General features: G+C 43.5%; 1 protein-coding gene across 2 annotated transcripts in view; it reads right to left on the reverse strand.

The window, feature by feature from the left end:
- The window catches only part of FZD6 (frizzled class receptor 6), a 30635-nt gene extending 15429 nt beyond the window's left edge, over nt 1-15206 (reverse strand). The window contains exons 1-2 of one of the 2 annotated variants that reach the window (XM_042786178.1): nt 15110-15206; nt 14141-14528 (exon numbers count right to left, since the gene is read on the reverse strand). In XM_042786178.1, the coding sequence (XP_042642112.1) occupies nt 14141-14320 (180 nt within the window). In that variant the 5' untranslated portion in view covers nt 14321-14528; nt 15110-15206. Of the gene's footprint in view, nt 1-14140; nt 14529-14732; nt 14938-15109 lie in introns of those variants that run through there. The other variant, XM_042786177.1, reaches the window with a different exon arrangement.
- Between the last annotated feature and the right edge of the window lie 6952 nt (nt 15207-22158).

Raw genomic sequence — 22158 nt, forward strand, 5'->3', positions numbered from 1 at the left:
CTGCACTGAGCAAAACACCAACACCCCATTTGGTAAATCCTAGATTCTTTACAAATTATGTCTATGTTATATTTTCTCCAGAGGCAAAGAATTAATGTACAACCACAAAACCTAAACACAATGTATTTTAGATACACACTTTCATAAGTGATATTTAGGAAACACGGCCACTGTCAAGCATGGTGTATATAAATTGTCTCAAAAGAACAGGCAGTAATTATTGTCTATACTCACAGTGCTGTACTAACGATTAGTCTTCATAGTATCCTTAGCCACTTTTATAATGATAATTTGTTTCAATTAGAAACAGTGAAACAAGTATGGCATGGTTGATTTAATCCTACACTATTGTTTCAATAGAGTTATGCTGGACTGGATGCGAATGAGATTAGCATCATACCCAGACAGATTAATGCCTTCATACAATTGCTAGATGGGCTGGCAAGGGTGGTAATTTGCTGATGGCCACAGTGAATCAGCTGCCAGGAATCTCGGACTCTTAATTCATGCACAATTAATTAAGTCATGGTAAATAAATGTGCTAACACATGAAACTAAATGAAGGATGAAATTTTCAAGTTCGATTAGATTCAAAAGAAGGTTGAGAAAAGACTAGGTTCTTCCTATTGGAAGTTACATTGATGGATTTAAATCAAAGGCAAGTTAAAGACAATTTTAAATTGGTATGTAAGGGTTTAGAAACTATTTTGCAGGAGGCTAAGGCAGTTTAAGTGCCAGCATCTTGTTGCAACATGTCTGCTAGAAGTTGCTACTTAACAGCAAAGCTGCAAAACAGAAATATGGGTGCAACTCATAAACATTAGTGCAATGTCAATCATCCTTTCAATTACCAATGAAGATGGTATGAAATAATTTGGAGGCCCACATACTCCACGTCACTACCTGAACTGTGGGTAGTAATTGACTACTGCTGCCAGCAGCAAGTATCAGTCATAATCTGTATTTTCTAAATTTAGTTAAAATTACATAGGTAAAACTACTACAGCAAAAGTTTTTCAGGACTAAAATTCACTGATAGGAATAAAATATTTTAGATACTAATATATAAGTTTCATAGGCATCATTAGTGCATCTTAATTTGACAGAGGTTAAAGAAAACCATTGAAAGCACATGAATTTTATTTTACTAAGCTACTTTTAAACAAAGCAGCATTACTTTCTGCAGCTTTCACAATAGAATTAAGGCAAACCAAGTAGTATAAAAGCTTGTGAAACATTTTTTTAAACTTAGTCAGTTTAGCGTTTACAGAGATAAGAATTAAATCTTTTGTTAGAGTACAAAGTAGGTTACCCCATAGTTTAAAAGACAAAATTGTTTAAATTTCCTACTCAAAGATAATCTGGAGTTCAAGGAGCTGGGTGGGGGGGAGGGCAGGGAGGGAAAGAAAGAAGAACGTAGTAAACAAGCAAGTGGACCAAACAGTGCTGTTCTGCAATGAAAGATGTTTGCAAAGATACGAGCTTTCATCTTTGTCCTTCAACTGACCAGCAAAGGCAAAGCATGCACTCTGACTTTCAAAGGGCTCTGAGCAAAGCGTGGGGACAGCTTAACTTGCAACAGTGGATAAACTGAACTGTTCCCAGCAGCCTGCTCCTCCCATGGCCGTACAGGTGTGGGAGCTGCCAACCCATCAGCACCTGAAGCATCATCATTTGGAAAGCAATGCCAGGGGGCAATCGATCTTAAAAAATGCAGTGTTGTAAACTCCAGTGGCTCAGACACTGTAAACTCAGTGCCCAACAGTCAGATGCCTGGGCAGGGCAGGCTCCGTGGGCCAGAACTTCATCACCCGCCTCAAGTTAAACTAGCCAGGCACCAGTTCAGATCCCAGGCTGTGCAACTGCTCAATGAGATGAATTACTTCATCACCTATATGTTCAATATATTTCCACCAGAATCACAAGTATATTTGCTAACTCTTCACCATCATTCACCCCTACACATGCAATATACTTTGATATACATATACAAGTTTGAACCTTCATATTAGCTGTTCAAAGTTGATGGAATTATTAATCAGAAATCCAGCCAGGCTAAGGCACATGAGGGAAAGTTTTCAAATGTCAGTAGCGCAGCAAAGCACTCATGCACTTAAAAAAAAAAAAACCACAACAACAACAAAAAAAAAAAAAAAACAAACCCCCCCCACAAATTCCAAAAAACTACTCCAATACCACAAATGGGGACTAAACTTGCCATTGCCAGTATACACAGACACATACTCAGAAAGATAGAGCAGGCTGCACTCTGGACTTGTTTTCAATAACTAGCAACTACAGAATTTCTTTCTGTATTAAACAACTTTCATGTTTTCCCTTTAAGTATTTTTAAGGGCAGAATAAAAATACGTGTAACTATTTTTTAACTACAGCAAAGGTTAGAAACAATATAAACAGGAATATCATATATCACTAAGAAGCTATCCTGAAGTAAACTAAAGAACATGTATTCCAATACTTTCCAGAATAGCTCATTAGCAAAATTCACTGTATTTTGTGGTTCTAACCTAAATTATAGCTTGACCTAAATTATAGATATTCCAGCCTCTACAATTTACAGTCCAAATCAAGCATGAGAAAGTTTCTCCAACCATTACAGAAGTGAACTATTTATACAAAGTTTTCAATTACATATGGTTGTATCTCCTTGTATACTGTACAGAGCATAAAAGACAAATAGAAGTTAACTGAAAGAAAGTATATAGTGGGCCTTCAAACATCTGAAGTCTAGACAGAGCTTCATTCCATCTGGACTATGTAGCCAAAGAACCTCAAAATAATGTGGGGTTTTTTGTGTGTATTTGCCATATATTACAGGAGTAAATGGATTTATTACTGAAATTTTGTGTAGAATGCAGTTTAGAAGATTGCCAGTAATACTGTTGACAGATGGCTTGCTATCTATAAAAAAAGCTCCTCATTTGAAGGGAACTCCAGCAGAAGTTGTTATTGCTCTGGTTCCAAAAACGTCAGAGCAGATTCGTGTTTCCCCCGTCTCTGTGAGAGTGGAGACGCACTTTAGCAGAACAGAACCCCTGAAGTTTCCGGGGTAGTAACCTTGCGCCATGTTTTCTTCCTTGCTTACTTTGTACATAAACTAAATCAGGAAAATCTCAGTGATGACAGGATTGATCTTCACAAGCAATCCTCTGTCAGTCTTCTGTGACATCAAGTAAAGCAATAAAAAGCCAGATCCACAAAGTGGATTGGCTCTCAACACAAACTTGTGATACCTAACTCCAGGCACTTCACAAAATCCTCACAGCAGTTTCCCGATCTGATGTCCACACAGTGAGGCACCTGAGAATGACATTCACGGAAATCAGAAGGCAGAAAACCTCACAGCCAGAAGAAAATGCTCAAGAGGAACAGGAATCAAATAGTACTTATCTCCAAAAGTTAGGCCACTAACACCAAGCTCCAAGGCAGTGTTTCAGTGTTTATACAACAGACTACTACTCAGAATGCTCAGGGATCCATGTTCAGACACTTCCTTTGCCAGACTATAAAATAAAAATTTAAGCAGTCTTAAGGGGGGAAAAAAAAAAAAAAAAAAAAAAAAAAGCTTAAGCCAATAACTCGGTGACTGGTATGTTAATGGGAGAGAAACTGGAGATCCTGTTCCACTGAGTATTTAAGTATTTTAAATAAGGTGATACAGGATCAACACAGAAGAGCAAGAGATGTTTCTGTGTCAGAAATCCACACAATCTGCAGTTAGAGATTTACCTGTCACTGCCAACCCAGCCTGGAAGGAACAACCAGTCCTCTTCCCCACAAGTTACTTAACTCCCCTTTTCTAAACCCAAGCTGTGCTAATACTAGGACACCAGAGCATTCAATGCCCTTTACCATCGCAGAGTTACTGGGAAGACAAGAAAGCCAGTTCTGTGGCTGCAAAGGCATCCGACCCAGCTGTGCACAGACCAGCACCAGTCCAGCCTGGTACCACTTCTACATGACTGCTGATCCTGCGCCGAGTCTAACCAGAAAGAACACAGGTACATGGCACAACAGCTCTGGCTCAAAGCTGACCCCGTTAGACCTAAGGAAGCTCTGCAAGGAGCCACACTGCTGCCCTCATCAATTTTTCCACTTTTCATAGATCTGGGCTGGCCATGCTATCGGTTGGGTGGCGGATAGAGATGATATACATAAATTGGAAAACCATGCAGTTAATTCCCATGTTAACGAGGAGCAATAAACTGCCACCCTCAGCCTCCCTATCCAACAAAATGAAAACTAACCACATCTGTTGATTTGTTCCCCGTATTTCATAAAAATGAGTCATAGCTTGTCTCATGGCCAGCCAAGCAGTGTGTCAGTGTCTCAAGGTATGATCAACTGGAAATACCAAAATCAGAAGACAGAGATAAGAACTGCAGGTGGTGAGGCAGATAACTGCAGCTTCATGGGCTTTAACTCAGTCATCTTGCCTGCCTGCCTGCCATTGTCTCTTATATCACAACAAAGTAAAAGTTTACAGAAATTAGTAATTCTAACAATTTTCATGCAGTACAGTATCAAATGTTTTCCTGAACTTCAAATAGACTTGCTTAGTCCCTAGAAAATCTGCACAAGTTGTTTGTCATGCACATGGAGAACAGGGTCTCCTGAATGAATTCTCAGTAACACAGGAGCACAAACCAACCCAAGTCAGACACAGCACTAGAAACGAATGACCTGACAGTCTGAGCCACAAACCAGAGACAGTTCAAAAGAACAACGGAAAACTGGAAGGCAGCCTTGGTTTGTTTGTGTTTGGGAAGCTTTCACCATGTAGCCAGTTTTCTATATATTTAGCTTACCATGTGCCGTAAATTCTGATCCAGAGTAATCTGTAAAATCACTGCTTCTGGGAAGATCAGAGTGCTCGCAAAATAGAAAAAACAGGCCTTCCACTTTAAATTCACTTCTATAACTATCACCTTCACTACAGCTTGAAAACATAAAATGATAATTATTATTACTCAGAGTAGATCATTATAATAGGAAATGCTGTACTTAAGATTGTTAAAAAGATATACATAAAATCTCTTTTTGAAAAAAAATTTATTAATTCCTAAGTATCTGTGTGAAATAGTTCTTACCTTCCACAGAGGTGTATTTCTTTTGTTCAGTTATTTATTTTTAGGATGATAAAATGTCTAAAAGAATTATAACCTGAGTAGTTACAGATTTTTGCTCTGTAGTCATATGTGTGCATCTTGATTAAATGACTTTCATTTATTAACTTTTATTTACTCTTAGTTTTTATCTACTCTGAGACACAGAGGCAAAAAAGCAAGAAAAACAACTTGATTTTAAATAATACTAAAAAAATTATCCAAATTCTAAAGGATCGATAAGACAGATGGTAAGGAAAGAAGCTAATTCCTTTACCCAATTACTTTACGATCACCTCTTCCTTCCTACAAATGCAAGATCTCCAAATATAACAAAGGGCTCTCTTAAAGCTAATGACGTTACTACAGGAGCCTTTTTCTGCGGGCACTGCCTCACACAGTCTCTCCTCCATCCCTCCAAAATCTCCACCCAAATCCTTGACACTTAAAACACCCTGCCTCCTCCTGCTATGAGATCAAAGAGTCAAAAGAGAGACAGTTTCCCAGCAGTTCACTGCGTGCTGTAGCACAGATGTAACTTACCTCTACTCAGTGGGACAACCTGGTGTGAGCTTTCACCCACACTTCCCAGGAGCCAGTCAAAACAGAAACAGGTACGTCCCCAGTAGCTCCAGCACACTGCAGAAACCTTCACCCATGAGAAGCTGAGGGCTTTAGGGATCTCACAAGTCATGCTACTGTACTGTAACCTCACAGGCAGCCAAGGACTCACATTTGCTTTTCTTCTCCTTCACAGATGCCTCTGATAAAGAGGAGGATGTATCCACCTCAGTGTAAGAGCCATGTACAATTGCACCTTTCTTCTCCCCCTTCCCCCAGCACCTCATTCCTAGACTGCTGCAGGCAAAAGGCAGCGCAGACCCCAGGGGCAGGGGGGAGCCACAACCTGAGGCAATGCTGCAGCACCTTGCAGCTGACATGGCACTGGGGAAGGCAGACAGAGAAACAACACTGCGCAAGTAGTCACTGACAGGCACACCAAGGACATGGAAAAGGACCAGAGCAGCTCTTGGTCGACCCTGCTGCCCAACTGGTAAAGGATCAGGAGGCTTTAAACATGTGACGGGGATGCAATTTCTGCAGACCTCCCACTCCTCTCCAGAACTGCCAAACTATTGACTATAGATGCATGAAGTCAGCTCAATCCTACAGAGACCTCCATCCTTATCAGTAACTGCTATTCATCCCCATCCACAGGCACCTAAGCACCCAAGGGACGGTGGCAAGCAGCATGCTCAACACAGCAAGTTGGCTACTGGAACCCCTCCCGTTCTCCCCAGTTCTGAATGCCTGTATTAACCAGTGTTTCATTACCTCACAGTGCTCATTTTGTTGGCCCTGGTGCCTTCCCCCCGTTATCTCCCCTATATCTCCTGTTCAAAGAACTCAAGGCCTCCATCTCTTCCACCCTTTTATATTATGATCTGTGGGCCATGTTAACCTTCAGCATACAATACTTTGTAGCTCCAGGCTCACACCCCAGAAATCCCACACCCACCTGGATTCTTAAGCTTTGTTAAATTGGTGCACCTTGTACCTTTCTAGCAAGAGCATTAGCTCATGTGAAGCAGTACAGAGATGGGACGTGGAGGTTGGGTAACGGGGTATTGCTAGGCCATCATGAGGCTAGGTGGGTACAGTCCCTCTCTGAAATGCTGCTTTTAATTTTTGTATGCAGGATAAGCGTGAGGAGAGTTTGTCCATCAAGTGCTTTGTGAACAGAAGAGTGGTAGTAGTTACTGGGACTGATGAAATCTGGTTGTGCAGGCCCTATGAGGAATACAGCATGGGCCAAACTGGGAAAAATGTGGTTATTCTCTGGAATAATTTAATCTACCAGTAGTTTAAGCAAAGGAAAGATGGACTTCTTCACCCCACCTGCCCCTAAAGCTCTTTTCTGTCTCACTCCAGGGATGGAAAGGAACCGGTATCTTTGGTAAAAGGATATCCTTTATGTCCTGCACAGACTGATTATCCAGACCTGTCCCCTGTGACTCTATATCATAGCAAGTTCATCTGTCCCCATTTACAGCAGCTGCTTACACCACTCACATGCTTCCCTGCACACCTGCCCTTCTAATAGCTAAGCAGAAAGCAAGCAGGTCTCCACTCATTTCCACTATGTAGCTCAGGAGCAGAGGGCAGACATAGGTAACTTTTCCTCTGGCAAGCAAGTTACTGGTGTGATGCAGCAGCCACAGTCTACATACAATACACAGAAAAGGTATAAAAAGGTAAGGGGAGACAAAGCAACCACCTTTGCCCCAAAGGGCTGGTGAATCAACAGCAGATAGTGAGATAAAAAAAGTGACAAGCTCGGTGATGCAAACACTCCCAACCCCTCTCCTTTGAAATGAAGTAGCGAACTATAGAGATGACACAATAGTAGTTTTAGAAATTATCATATTTAATCATTGCATTGTCACACTAGAAAAGAAAGCATTGACATTTGAACATGTGCTCCTTTCCTGGACCTTCCCTGTTTGTGTTCTTTACCAGCGAAGGCAGAGATAACATCCTGCAGCCAAGCTGCCATACTGAACATCACATCCATCCTGCAAATGGAAGCTAAATTCTCATTCCACCTCCACCTGCATTTAATAAGGGCTTGGGCTCTGCACTGCCTTATGACCCATGCAGCACTGTGGACAAGCAGCATCTCTCAGTTGCAGAAAGGCACCTGAACACCACAAAGCCTTCTTCGGAAAGGGGGCATCAGAATCCTCTTCCATTCTCAGGCTAGATTTGTAGAAGACATATGCATCATGAGCCCTGCAAGACAATCAAGTTGCCGTTGCCAGAGCTGCCATGGGGCAACGCACTGGATGTGAACTGTTAATGAGATGCTTGATCCCACACAGTTTGACAACTCACAGACAGCACAGGGAGAACTGTGTGGGCCATCTGTACACAATGGCATACATTTTGGTCCACTGGTCTACTATTCAAAGGAAGATAATGTGAAGAATGACCTTTGGAATCATGGTCACATCACCCTCAGCAGACTTGTCCTCCCTAATTGGATTTGCTACCGACCAGGTCAAGTTCACAAGGTTCCACAGGGTAACAGCCACTTCCTTAAAAAACATAGAGATGATCTTGAAATTGCACGTAACGGTGAAGTGTAAGGACAAATACCAGCTTCAAATACAACTTTCTAGGTCTGAAAGCTTTTACCCACTGCTGGCTTTCCCCAACTCCAAGGATGATGTGTTTCTACCAGGGAGCTCAGGTCCCAAGCACTAACTACCTCCTAGCAATGACAGCAAAGCAGTTCCAAACCAGTAGCTCTGTCCGTGTTTCCCTTCTCTATACAGCGTTACAGAAGCTTGCGCGACTCCATTCACTGGCGTCCTCCTGGAGTAGGCTACAGCTACAGGACTGAGCCATCGTTCCACACCTACAGTGCCTTGGTTTAGCCAGTGACCACACTTGGCATATGAGCATGGAGAAGAGGGGGGTCCAAGACACAGGGTGCACAATGAGACTCAGAAACCACCAGGACTCGCAGCTACACAGGAACACCAGACACGGCACTGTGCGAGGGACAGCAATTTGCAGGAGGCTAACTACAGCATTCCACAGTATTTCCCAGAAAGGTCTGCTGTTGAAAAAGTTCTGGAAGATGGTTTTCCGCAGGCCAACTTCAGACCTCATGCACAGTAGGACTGGCCTAAACCCAGTCCAGAGTAAAATCCCTTAGTCTCCTGCAGTGGACAGGTAAGAAGTGTGCTAACAACTTCACCCAGTGATCCACTCCTCTACAACAAATTACGTGCTAGTGTAGCCATAGCCTCTGAACATGGATAAAGATGAGGCTATCAGCACCATCTCAATGAACCCCAGTTACCACAGGCTAAATACCCTCTCTTCATCAAGCACACATTACTTTGGACCCCCATGCATTCTAAGCAGTATCCTCTCAGAACAAGGAGTAAGGCAGTACTATTCACATTATCAAGTGAACAGAGAATGCTGTTCAGACAAAGCAGCATTACATTTTGCAGATGACTGATATGCTTAAAGCCAGTGTAATAGGATTACACACATTTGCCTGTCTGGTTTCAGACAATCTGCACAAGCTAACCGCACTTGATGAAGGGCCTCAGTATTACAGGTAACAAACACCTTTTTAGTGACCATAATTTAGTGTACCCACAGGAATCTGCAAAGATTGTTTATTTAATAAACAAGCAGCAATTTAGATGTTTTACCACCAAAATCTTTTGTGACCATCACTTTGTTCTGATAAGCTAGAAAAGTTACCTTAGTTTGTCCTAAGTAACCTATTACGTACAGCATGCTACATTTTCCACTTTTTACACAAGCCTTCCTTGCCTGTTAATACCACTGACATATGGTAAAGAAACAGCAAAAACGTTACAAGCCAAATTTGAATAAAATTGCCACTTGGGCTTGTTCCGTTGGGTCAATGTCCACACCTCTGCAGCCTTTCTCCAACTTAAGCTCTGAGGCAACATCAGGAACAAAACATAACTCCAGGAAGACAGAGAATATTGATTGCTTTCCTAATTGAAGCTGAGCTACCAAAAATTTAAGAGCAGAGAGATTTAAACTTCAAGTTTTAAGTACTAGTGGTTCATGTATTACATCAAGCACTGCTTATATGGAGTAAGAGGGAGACACAGGATGCCTGTCTGCAGAGGTTTCAGTAAATTCGCTCCTGTGTTACTTTTCAGAACATCCCGATAACAACCTTCTATACAAAACAGCACTTATTGCCCCAAAACTCCCAGCCTACAGAAGGTGGATATCTGTACACATGTATACATGCATACATGTACACGCACACACAGACACACACACATATATATATGTGTGTGCTGATTTAAGCTTGCCAGACACCAAGTTTCCAGTTTTTGGAAGTGTCTTCATATTTAATTAATTGTAAATTTGTATTTTGTGGAAGCAAATTAAGTGATTACATTTCAAATTTTAACTCACAGAACTTCAGTATTAAGCTTTTGAAGGTACTATTTCATCCAGTTCAAACTGGTTTTGTTAGTTTAAACTGACCCCAGTTCTCATGCAATTCCTCACACTGCTGCAGCAGGTTGCACTGAACTCTGCACAGGCACACACACACACACACTCCGGCACATGGTCATGAACTCAGAAGTGAACGGAAAACTCACTACTGAATCATTTTTTCCAGTCTCTGAGGTACTTTATTGTTCTCAGTGCGACATTTTTCAGTGTTTTGTATAGTCTGCTTTAAAAACTCACTGGCAAGCCTTTTGCCTTTGTACTTCTACAGACTCATAGATCTTACCCAGGTCAGGAAGTCTTAAGGGCTTGCCTACAGTGGACACATTCCAGAACTGCAGCAGAACAGATTAAGAGATAAGAACAAAAAGTTACGACACAGTAGTATTGTCTGCCTTGCTGGAAAAATGCCTTAATGTTGACAAACTATTCCAGCATAGTTAAAGTAAGGATTACTGTGGAATTAGAAGTGACTTGGCTTTGTGGATGACCACGAGGGGGAGTCAGACCTATTTAATTACAGCTGTAATGAACCAACTATTCTGCTGTGTCCATCCATTTATTATCCTCACTAGACAAACCATAGACCTCCAGCCTTCCAATCTGAGCTAGTAGTAACATGAGCAGTGTTACTTGTTAAGCTGCTTTGAGATACAGATACAGTAAGCATCTGCAAATAATTAGATTCCACTGTCATGCAGCTGTTTAGCTAACATGCACAAAACTTCACACCACAAAGCCCTGTGGTTTTACATCCCTAAAATCACCATTTGTTGTATAAACAAAACTAGTCCAAACACAAAGTAAAACTCAAGTAGCATAAACAAAATCTGCTAAATTGAAAGCTCAGAATAAAAAAAAACAAAAACAAACAACTAGGGGGGGATGGAGTGAGCAACTGGAAATGATGAATTTTCTATTTCAAAAAATAAGCTCTCACGAGGACTATCATCACTAGCCAAAACACCCATAACAGAGGCTGTAAGATTAAGTCAGTCTTTTCTCTTGCTCTAATCAGTTCAGTGTTCTTGTTTATAGAACATCATTATGAAGAGTTGATACATGAGGCAGAAATTTAAGACCACAAATGAACTGATTTCCTGGAGGACAACTACCACCGCAGATGGTGGCTCCACATCATCCTCTCCTGGAAAATTACTATCAAGACACCATCCCAGAAATGACAATTTAACACCTTTTCAGAAAGTAAAGAAACTGTACAGAAGCCTTTGTGCTCCAGTAGATGGAAAGCACAGCTCTTCTGGCTATATGACTCCCCACAGTAGAACATGCCGGAAGAGCCTTGAGACGTAGGAGACGTTACCACAGTTTTGGAGAATGAACTTCACCTTCAGGTGATACTTGTTCCCTTGACAAATCTTCACTCTTTCTGGGAATAAACACTCCCAATAAGTAATGGGAAGATCTTTCCAGAGGGGATAGGAGCAGAAAACAGGACTAACATCAAGGCCCTTTCTGCACAAAATATTTTGATTTCTTGCAGAAGTTTCCACCGTGTGCCCTGCAATTGCATGATTAAGCAGCTTGCTCAAAGTCAGTTAAGATAAAGTGAGGAAAATATTACAAGCCTCAATCTCAAAACCCAGTGTTTACATCCTAAGACCGTGCCCAGTCTTGAGAACAGGCTGTGGGGAGGGGAGGGGAAAGAACAAGATGGAATTAAAACCCAAAGCCTTTAAGCATTCCTGCTGAGGATCAAAAGAACCAAGTTTTAACCAACATACCATTAAAATTCTTTCTTTGGTATGAACAAAGTTTGGCCTACCAATTACAGAAAAATTTAAGCTCTTAAAACAACAGAAGTCTCCTCCACCTTCCAACCTGCTGCCTCTTTATGGCTGCAAAGTGAAATTAAACAGTATTCCACAAGTCAGTATTCTCCTCCTCCCCTGCTGCAATACTAAGTCCTCTGAAGAACAGAACCCTTTGACAATCCTGAGACAGCTCCCTGCTGCAATCAACCATGGACAAACTATACTGGTGCCATTACTGAACACCATGTAGAATCACATTAAAACGTGCAAGTGTCATTGGTGCACACTGGTCTCCCTCAGAAGAAAGGCCCAGGGAAATTTCCTTACCCTTTCACCAGTAAAGCAGCTGTCTGAAAAACTCAGTTTGACCAAGCAGGCAATCAGCATTGCTCAATCACAAATAAAGGCAGGGAGATCAGCATACATACACAATTAGGTAGTTTAGAAATGTCTGCACCACACCAGAGTATTGAGGTATACCAAATTAGAGGCCAGACAATGGCAATGACAGGACACTAGGAAGCAAATGAAACAGGGTAGGGAAATCAAATCGTTATAGGCACTGTTGTTCCACACAGTTGGCTCAGCAGTGAACAACCACTGCAGTGGTCAGAGGTGTTCATATGGGAGGCAGGATGGAAAAAGAGAGAAAACAACGGAACTTGTCACCACCACTCAAGTTTTTATGAAGTAGCTGCTACATGAGAACAGGAAAGCCACGAGCCCTTTCCAGAAGGAACTCCCTCAACACAGTAGGCATGCATTAGGCACAAGTTACTGACAGTTCAGAAAAGTCAGTCATAGCAAACTAATAAAAATAGCTCTGTGGTCTTTCTTCTGTAACAGCAGCATGACTGGAAGGCACGAATACTGACAAAAGCTGGCTCCACAGCTGTAGTTAAGACACACCAAGGAAGAACCAGCAGCATACCTGACGAGATAAAGCAGCAGATGCTGTATAAAGCATTCCTGGCAAATGACTGGAGAAGGCACTACACAGAGTTTACAACTGAAGCCTATAGTCTGCCTTCCAATTTAAAAGCCCACAATTTATCCAAGATCTCCCGCTGAATTCAGTTGCTCGCATACAGGTGTCTTAATATTTGATACCAGAGTTTGCCATACATCTACACTGGGCTGGCAAACATGATGCGAGACCAAAGTCTGAGCCCTTCCAGGCTGGCAGCTAGAGGTCAATCAGGGAACCCTATCACAAATGACACTAAAAAAATGTTTTGGCAGCTGAACCAAGCTCCTCCTCCAAGCTCAGTAAAGAATATGCAAGATTTTAGTAATAGTAGCCACCTCCAATTAAACCTTTTTTTTTTTTTTTTTTTAAATCAGAAACTTCTTAGTTTTCAACTCACTTCTGTTTCAGTCTCTGCATGGCACAAGATGGTAAGCTTTTCAAGACCTGTGTTAGGATGTTTCCTCTCCTCTTACCACCAAAAAGCCATTATTAAAACAGGTTTAAAACTTGTTTTACAAGCCTCTCACCCAGAGAGGCTCTGGACCTTTATAGCTATCGCTATCGGCAAAGCCTTTCCACAAGGTGGCATATTCTCAAGGGAGCCATATGTTACACTCAGGTAAGAAAAGTGTTTGTTTTCAGTTTAACAAAGAAAAAAAAAAAAAAAGAGGAAAAATGCTCTTTCAGTCAGAAGTTTCAGCATCCAGTCAGAAGACAACAGAATGTAAAAGCCACAATGGAAAACAAGGCTAAGAATAAGTTTAGGAACCTCTCCTTAGAGCACATAGGCTGAGAGAGGAACAAAGAGCAACTTCTAAACATTATTTTTGCCCTACCTGAGTTCAGGTGGGCCAGGATATCATCAGTTATGTCCCCAAAGAATTTAAATAATTGTTCTGTGTATCAGTGAGGTGCCTGGGCTGTAGGTGATCAGCTCTGCCAAAGAGGTCTGAATAGCCACACTGCTGTGTTACACCCGTTCCTTTTCCACTCTAATACACGATCCAATGGGAGGGAGTGTGGGGGGGTGTGTGTGTGTGTGCGCGTCTAACAGCTCCTTTACACAGCGCTTATACAGTCAAGCAGCTCTCCAAAAAGATTCAAAAGAAGCACCTAGTCACTGAACATTATCTGCCTTGTCATTCAGCACAACAGATATCACAAACCATTTTTCAATAACAAAAAAACGCTGTTCCACAATGTTTATGTTCACATACTGCAGTAGGGGTGGGAGAACATACCTCCATTTGGAGAGCAGCCGTGTCCTGGTCATAGTGTCCCATGATGTTTGGGAAGAAAGTCATATTGTAAGGCATTCCTGAGCATCTGGAAATAGTAATCGGCTCACACGTGAATAAACTGTGCCCTCGCACCAGAGTGAGAAGTAAACTGCAGGTCGCAGACAACCCAAGTACTCCCATTTTGTCAGGATCGCCAACTTCAGCACATAACTCTGCTGAGCAGTTAGACAGACCGGCTTTGCGGGCGGATAAAACCACGCATCTTCCTCTGCTGGTTCCAGCGCGAGGCAGTAAGGCAGACGATCAGACTCCTCACCGCTGCCGGAGGGATTTCCCCATTTTGGCTGACCGCGGTTTTACCGACTCCCCTCCTCCTCGAGCCCGTGCGCTGCAGAAGCGGGGAAAGACAGGACAGGGCGATTATCAGCGGAAACAACCAGCGGCGACCACCCCTCCGAAGGACGAACGCGGCCTCCTCAGGCGCCTGCAGGCGAGGGGGCAGCTCCCGCCGGGGCCGCCCCGTTCCCCGCTCCGCCGGGGTCGCGCCCGCGGCCGCCCCCCCCCCCCCCCCCCCGCCCCGGCCCCCACACACCCGCAGCGCCGCCTGGCCCACGGGGAGCGGTGCGTTTGGCCGCCGCTCCCGCCCGGGCCCCGGAGCCACCGCTGCTCCCAACGCCCCGCTGCCGGCCCTCGGTTCCCAGCCCCGCCCTGGGAAGCGGCGCCCGCGGGGCCGGGCGGGGAACCGGCCGAGAAGTCGGCCCAGGAGCCGGGGATCGCCGGGCGCGGCCTCGGCGCCGCAACCCCGCCACGCCCGGGCCGCGCCCCCGCCGCCCCCTCACCGGGACCCGCCTCCACGGCGGACGCTGCACCCCCATCTCCCCCCCCCCCCCCCCGCCGCTCGCCCCGGGACGCTCCGAGGAGCCGCCGCTCGCCGGGCCGGGGCCCGCGCCCTCCCCCCGCCGCGCTCACCCCGCAGCCGGCCCGGCAGCGGCCCCCGCCCCGCCGCGGCTGCGATGGCCGCGGCCGCCCCGCCGCCACCGACAGGATGTGGCGTCCCGCAGCGGGAGGGACCGGGCGGGGGGGGGGGGGGGGGGCGGCGCTCCCGCGATACTTGGCGGGGCGGGGGCGGGGCGGCTCGCACCTTCCCGCCACGCCCCTGCCCACGCGTGGGGTCCGGGGTGTCTCTGCCCACGGAGGGGGGGGGGCTGTTGTGGCAGCTGGGATGGCGGCCGGGGCCCACGGCCCTGCAAAACGCCCGGACCCTCATGAGGTGAGGGGGGCGGGTGGTCGTTAGACGAGGCTAAGGCTGCGGAGGCGGTTGGTGTTACAAGTCGATGTGGAATGACTGAATGCAATGAGGGAAAGGGAAGCGATCTCAGGTATTTGCAAAGAAAAGGGACGCTGAGGTGAGAACAAAGGGAAATGAGTGTTCAGATGCAGGAGGAGCACCGCAGTGGCTGGCGCTCAGCCTACTCTTGTCTTCCAGAGACCCGGCTCAAGGATGCTCAAGGAACTGTCCTGCTGCACCCACACCTGCTGCTGGCTGAGGCCACGCACACCAGACAAACACGCGTCCGGTAGCCTTTAGCTTTGTTCACTAACACGGGCCTGAGCTAATGACACCTAACTATAGACATGCTGAAGGTTACTAGGCAGAGATGACTGAATTTCTCTGCGCGGAGCCACCCAAGGTCTCATCAGGCTGCTGTTCAGCCATGCAAGTCGCTCTGCACTCCAGGACTGGAACAGGAAACACCAGATGCCGAGACATGCAAACCAGGTTTACAAATGGTTTGACAACGTTCAGGCAGTGCTGCCTTTCTGCTAGTGTGCCCCGAGGTAGTTTGTGCAGTCAGGCACATTTACCCAGAGAATCTGTCCCTGGATGGTGGAGGGTGTGAAGCTGCATGTGGTTGTTCAGAGGACCACGAGCATCTAAAAACTCCCTCTTCATGCAGATCTTTTGTGTATCGTTTCCTATGTCACCCGACAGAAACACGAAACCCCTCCAGATTCCCTTGCATGAAACCATTTTAGCACCTGTATGAATCATGAGGAGGATTCTACTTACCTGCTGCAGATCTACATAGCTCTGCCATTTGAGCAAATGGAGTAACTTGATAGCTGGAATTAAACTTGCTACACGAACAAACGACTGAATCGGGAGGCGACTGACATTTTCCATCACGTTTTACATGTGATGTTAAATGAAATGTTGTTTGCAGGTTGTAAAAGTTAGTGAGTTTCACTGTATGAAAACATTCACCTACATTATCCTTTGTTACCACTCCAGTTCTTATCTTCCAGCTGGCTTCTGTCCTAGTCTCTCCCAGTAGCTCCTTCCCATCCTAGAAATACTACATTTTTCTTTTCATGAGCTCTGAGGGGCCACACACTGTGTGGGACTGCCAGTGAGAGCACCAGAAGCATGCAAGAGAGAGTCTCCCCACACCACGTCTGCTGAAGCCAGTCTAGGGAAGTTCTTGCTCAGCCCTTCATGAAGCTGCTGGGTTGCTCTCTGCTCCAGGAACACCATCAGTTCCTCGGATACCCTGAAATATTGCAGGGACAGGACATGTTCAGCAGAGCCACACTCCAGCACATTTCTACTGAATTCTCTTTATTTTCCAGTTTCATTGACTAAGCCTATAGGCATTTTCATGGAAATAGCAGCAGAACTATCTAGGCCCATCTATACCAAGTGGTCTCTGCTTCCCAGTAAGTGTGGTCAACAAATTTTCAGACAACCTTCTGTCATAATTTTAATATGGGAAAACCAGCATGTCTTACATGATTTTCATGAAAGCTTAATAAGAAGTTTTGCTGAAACAACCAGACAAAAATCCAAGATGTAGAAATTTTAGCCAAAGCACAGAAATTTGTCCAAGTAACAAACATGAGGAAATAGGGTATTGTGAGGAGTTTAGCAGCTTTAGCTATAAACTCTGCTAGTATCATACTGTATAAATATGGCATTATATAAAGTGATGGCTTAATTCCTTCCATCAGAATGCATTTTCATACATAGATTAAATCTCTGAAAAACAGATATGGCTAAATAACATTGTTTTCCTTCCTTAAAGACTCTCATATTTTTGTTAGATGATGGGAAAAGGCAGAGAAAAGGAAGGGTTAGCCCTTTCTTCAATCAACTTATTAATATACTTTCTCTGCTCACAACCTAGTTGCTAAGCAAGTTATTCCAGAGGTTGGTTCTCAGAGCCATGATCTAAATATATTTGTTTCTGTCTCTATAAAGGTCTTGACTAACCAGAGTGAGCAATGTGAGCACCCTCACTGGTATCTAGCAAAGCACCTTTAAGTATCATTATTTTAAGCATGTGCTCAAATATGTTGCTGATTAGAGATGCAACTACTTGGATGTGTAAGTACTTTGCTCAGTTGGCACTGGAGATATTGTTAACATTTCAGTTAATGTAATATTAATTTGCTGACCTTTCTCTGGCACCGCTTCAAACCATTACAGTTTAGCAATTTTTACTACAAAGAGTTTAAGTGATTTAGAGCCTTGTTTAAATCCTAGGTCATCTTCAGATGCCTTTTGACAAATGTAGCAGAGGGGGTTTCAGCAGTGGCTCATAGCAGCTCCCTTCCAAGCTCCTGCCGCCTGTGCGATGGACGTGGTAAGACAGATCGTCTGCCCGCTCTCCATCTGATTAGCTTAAACCCATCTTTGGCATAAACATTGACAGCTTGCCTGGGCTGTGAACTGAAGCACCCTTTTCTCCTTCAAATTTTTGTGGGGACCTCCCTCCTGAAAAGGCGAACGGCAGTGTGACCACGTTTACCTGCTGTGGTAACATGTTAATGCCCCAGGTGCTGGTGCACTAGGGAAGAATGATCTAAAGTGGTCAGCAGTTGTCAGGAAGAAGCCTGCCTCTGAGACACAGGGGGTATGTGTGTGTGTGGCTTTAGTGCTTGGAGTCTGCGCACGAGCAGTTGCACGCTGGCTCGAGCCTTCTCCTATTGGCACATCTAAAAGCTTCATAACTGAATTACACCGTTGGAACATTGTACCAAAGTTTGACTTAATGTAATTTAAATATTACAGATTTGCCAATTACATAGTTTGATGCTGGCTGATTCAGTTATAAGGTTCATAATGTTCCTGTTACTCTGCATTTAAAACACATCATTCATAATTTGATGAAATTTAAAAGGACTAAATAGCCAGTAGATGGCACCAATAAATCCTGTTGTGAGACTTAAAATTGAAAAGTGTAATTCTTGTCTTTTATTTTAATGCATTTTGGAGGAAAAAAAAAAAACAAACAACAAACTAGACAAAACAGCATTATTAATATAATTTATTCTGATTATTTTACAGTAATGGTCAGGGGAAACATTTTAGTTTATAAACAGAATGTGTTTCCTAAGTCAAAACCTTACCATTTAATTGAACACATAAACCTGTGAGAAAGGCTTAGTAAGATTTCCTAGTTATTTAGAAAATCCAGTCTTTTAATGCCTTCTGAGCACTTCTCCAGTGACATGCAGCTGTGACAGCTTAAACCCTTCTTTATAATATTTTTTTTTCCATAAAGCCTTAAACTGTAAGCCCCCTCCCCAGCCCCCAACAGCAATGAAAAGCGGAGAAGGAAGCATACTGAGCAAGCCAGAAGGTTTATGCACTGCCGTGTGCTAACCACATTACTGGGTGCTTGGAACCCATGTCATCTTCTTCTCTGAACACAGTATGACCTATTTAGACTTTAGTCCTTCAAAATATTATGGGTGTGTGGGTTGTGGCACCCATGCATAAGAAGTTGTTGATTTCCTTTATGCTAGAAGGATCTCATCTTTCATTTGTCTGTAAATGACAACGCTGTGCCTTCATAGTGTTGCTTTAATAAAACAGTGATTATGCTAATGGTATTCCTTTCCCAACAGGTTACCTCACCTAGCCTCGGATATTAAGCACAGTGTAAACTAAACAGGAAATATGCTTGTAAAGAGTAAACTTCCTGACGAATGATCAAGGAAATTTCATTCCTTATCGACTTTTTGCAGCTGCCTTCACTCCTGGTAAATCTACAACCTGTCTTCTTGGGTGACAGTAACAGCAGTGATGGTGGGTGTCTTTCCCAACAGAGCTCCTCTTATCTCGTTGTTTTGGGGGCTGGGGTGGTACTTACTTTGGACAGTGTCACGAAGGCTGGGGGAAAGGAAGTCTGTGCTACAGGGCATGAGTCATTTCCAATGGAAAAGACTGATCCCAACCAAGCACTGTTAGAGTAGACAGGCAAGGCACACGTGATACTGACAGCAAAACAGAAAGTCCTGATTCAGTGGGGTATGGTGTAGCTTTGTTATTCACTCTCTTCAAAACATTGATATGTTAACTTGAGTTGAACTGCCCCTATCAATATGAGGTGCAATTAGCAAAGTGGAGTTGAATTCACAGGCATTTCAAATGCTGCTGTTTAAGTTGACACTTCAAGATGCTTATTGAAACACGAGGATGCCAGGGATACAAGAAAACAATAGTTTTGGAAGCTCAGGTGCTAACTACTACAAGGTGATCCCAAAGGTACTAATCAACACGTTAAATGCAGACTAATGAGCATCCACAGCACTGTTCCAGGGTATCAGTAATTACACCCATCCCATACGCAGCTAATGCATATTGTCTTCCCATCATAACAATCCTGTGCTGCAGGGACTTCCCAAGTTCTGGGGAACTATGTAACAGAGTACTCTGTACAAAAACACAGATCTAAGTACATCCTCCCAATACCTTCTCACAGTGGGGCTGCTGGAGTGGCAGACTCACTATTTACTAAATGGTGATGGAAGAAGTTCAGACAGAAAGTACAAATTTTTGGTTTTCATTGCTTCTCACTTTCATTTTTCTCTTTAATAGCATTTCTTTGAAACACCATGGAATAAAGTTATTGCTAATGTGTAAGAATTAAGTAGAAAGTATCATGATCACTATATTCACAACCTTTAAAAATAGAACAGCAAGTTGTTTTGTGTCAAAATTTTTGTCATTGTCATAACAGTAAAATTATTTGAAACTTCTGGTTTTAATACTCAGAAATAATGGATGCATCTGCTTTTCAAAGGCTTCTTCATAGGTGCTCCCAAGCTATTACAAAATGGAAACATCAGGCAGAATACCAAATATGTTTTCAGCTGAGACATACAGTTCTGCCCAAGATCAATGCAGAACACAAAAATGAGTCACACTTTAGATCTTAGGGTGACTGTAACCACATAACAACTCATTTCTCGGGTTAATAAAATCTGCTGCACTCCAGGACTTGTGTCAGCATTACTGTTTTAAACTAGGATTTACAAAATGTGCATATGGAACCAGTTATACCACGTCCTGCGAGATAGTGCTGACCACTGTTAAGACTAACAAATTATATAAACCTCATTTTCTCAGTCTCCTTCCGTGTCTTTTCATCCTTGCTCATGATCAACCATTATATCACCAGTCAATGTCTGGAAATGAAGCCTTTCCATCCAGGAATTTGTAGTCAGAAAGATTATGGAGCCAACTGTGTGAGTGTGAAAGCACCTTAAAAACAAATTCTGGCAGAAAAATGAAATGTGAAGTATTGTTAGACAAAAAAATAAAAATAGACAAAACCAATAATGACTGAGAAAGGAAAAGCTTTAGGATGTGTCAATGGTAATCTCAGTATGTCATAAACAGAAAAAAAAGCTTCATTAGCAAGGAGTTGATTCTAAGCACAAAAATACATTTTCTTGACTACGTCTAATTAATATTTAAATTTGTCTTCCCACCTGGCATAGCAGAGTTTTGGTAATTCACAGATATCACCAGCTATGACTGACAGATGATTTGAGGGAAGGGGAGTCAGAGAAGGGGCTAATCATTACTCTGTCATGTATTTTTCCATTATTTTTGTAACAAAGTTTTCTGGTTCCATGTTTGTGCCTTCATTTTCTTTCTTTGACTTTCTGCCATGTAACTGGATGTGTTCAACTGGAAGGAGAAAGAGGAAGCCAAAAAGTGAAGCTCCAGATAGAGAAAGAAGGCCAGGAGGCAAGGGGGAAGGGGCAGAGGGATGGGCTTCTCTGAGTCAGTGGGATGAGAAGCAGAGGAGGAAGGCCGGGAGGTTCTTTGCTTCTCTGAACAGGGCAGTTGGGAGGCTGGGTGAGAGTTTACTTGCTGGATGGGGATTGAATTTACAAAGCTCCATTCTGGGTAATTGCAAAGGATCTTATGAAGCATCCAGAATGGCAAAGCAAAGCAAAAAAGTGGTATGTAAGCAAGAAGAAAAGAGAACCTTGAGATGCGAGGTGGGATTTATGCATGTCTGTGACACAGGAATCCTAACCTGTCCTTCTCAGAGCACTGGTTTGTGAAGGCCTGTGGTCTTGGTTTCCAAATTGGGAACATGGCTAAAAAGTATCCATAAAGAATTCTCTCTTAGAAAGGGAACGTGGAAGGCACTCATAGCATCATCTTTTGGATTCTATAGAGCTTCTCTGAGACAAAGGGACAATTAGGATTCATGGAAAACTTCTCTGGCCTTCCTTGCTGACAGCAGCCTAATCATCATGGTTGTCTTTGTTCTCAGAGGACCCAAACTGCCCTTGAGTGATAGGGATGCCGATGTCTCTTTCCATGGGGACACTCCTGCACATTGGTGTGATGTCCCTGTCTCACAACAGAACACAGTTCAGATCGTCAGAGTAGCAAGGGACAATGATGTAGCAATGGTTAAGTGTTCATTATTGGTTTTAACTGTCTTGCAAGTCTGCCTCAGAGCCTTAATTTTAGTCCTCCACTGCTGTAAGTTGTATTTATACCTGTTCTGGGCCATCTGGGCACAAATGACCACAATTGAGTCACCCCATGCCACCAGTGGTCACCCCATTCACTGATGATCCTTTACGCAAACTTTCAGGCAGTTTAAGGACCATCTGAGAGGTTCAAGTGGGATCATGATATGCTAGACGTACACATTCTCCTGGAACACTGTTTTTAATGGTTGCACTGGGGATAAGTTTCGGAT

The sequence above is a fragment of the Tyto alba genome, unplaced genomic scaffold, assembly GCF_018691265.1.
Source record: "Tyto alba isolate M040663 unplaced genomic scaffold, T.alba_DEE_v4.0 Super-Scaffold_9, whole genome shotgun sequence".
Taxonomy (NCBI): domain Eukaryota; kingdom Metazoa; phylum Chordata; class Aves; order Strigiformes; family Tytonidae; genus Tyto; species Tyto alba.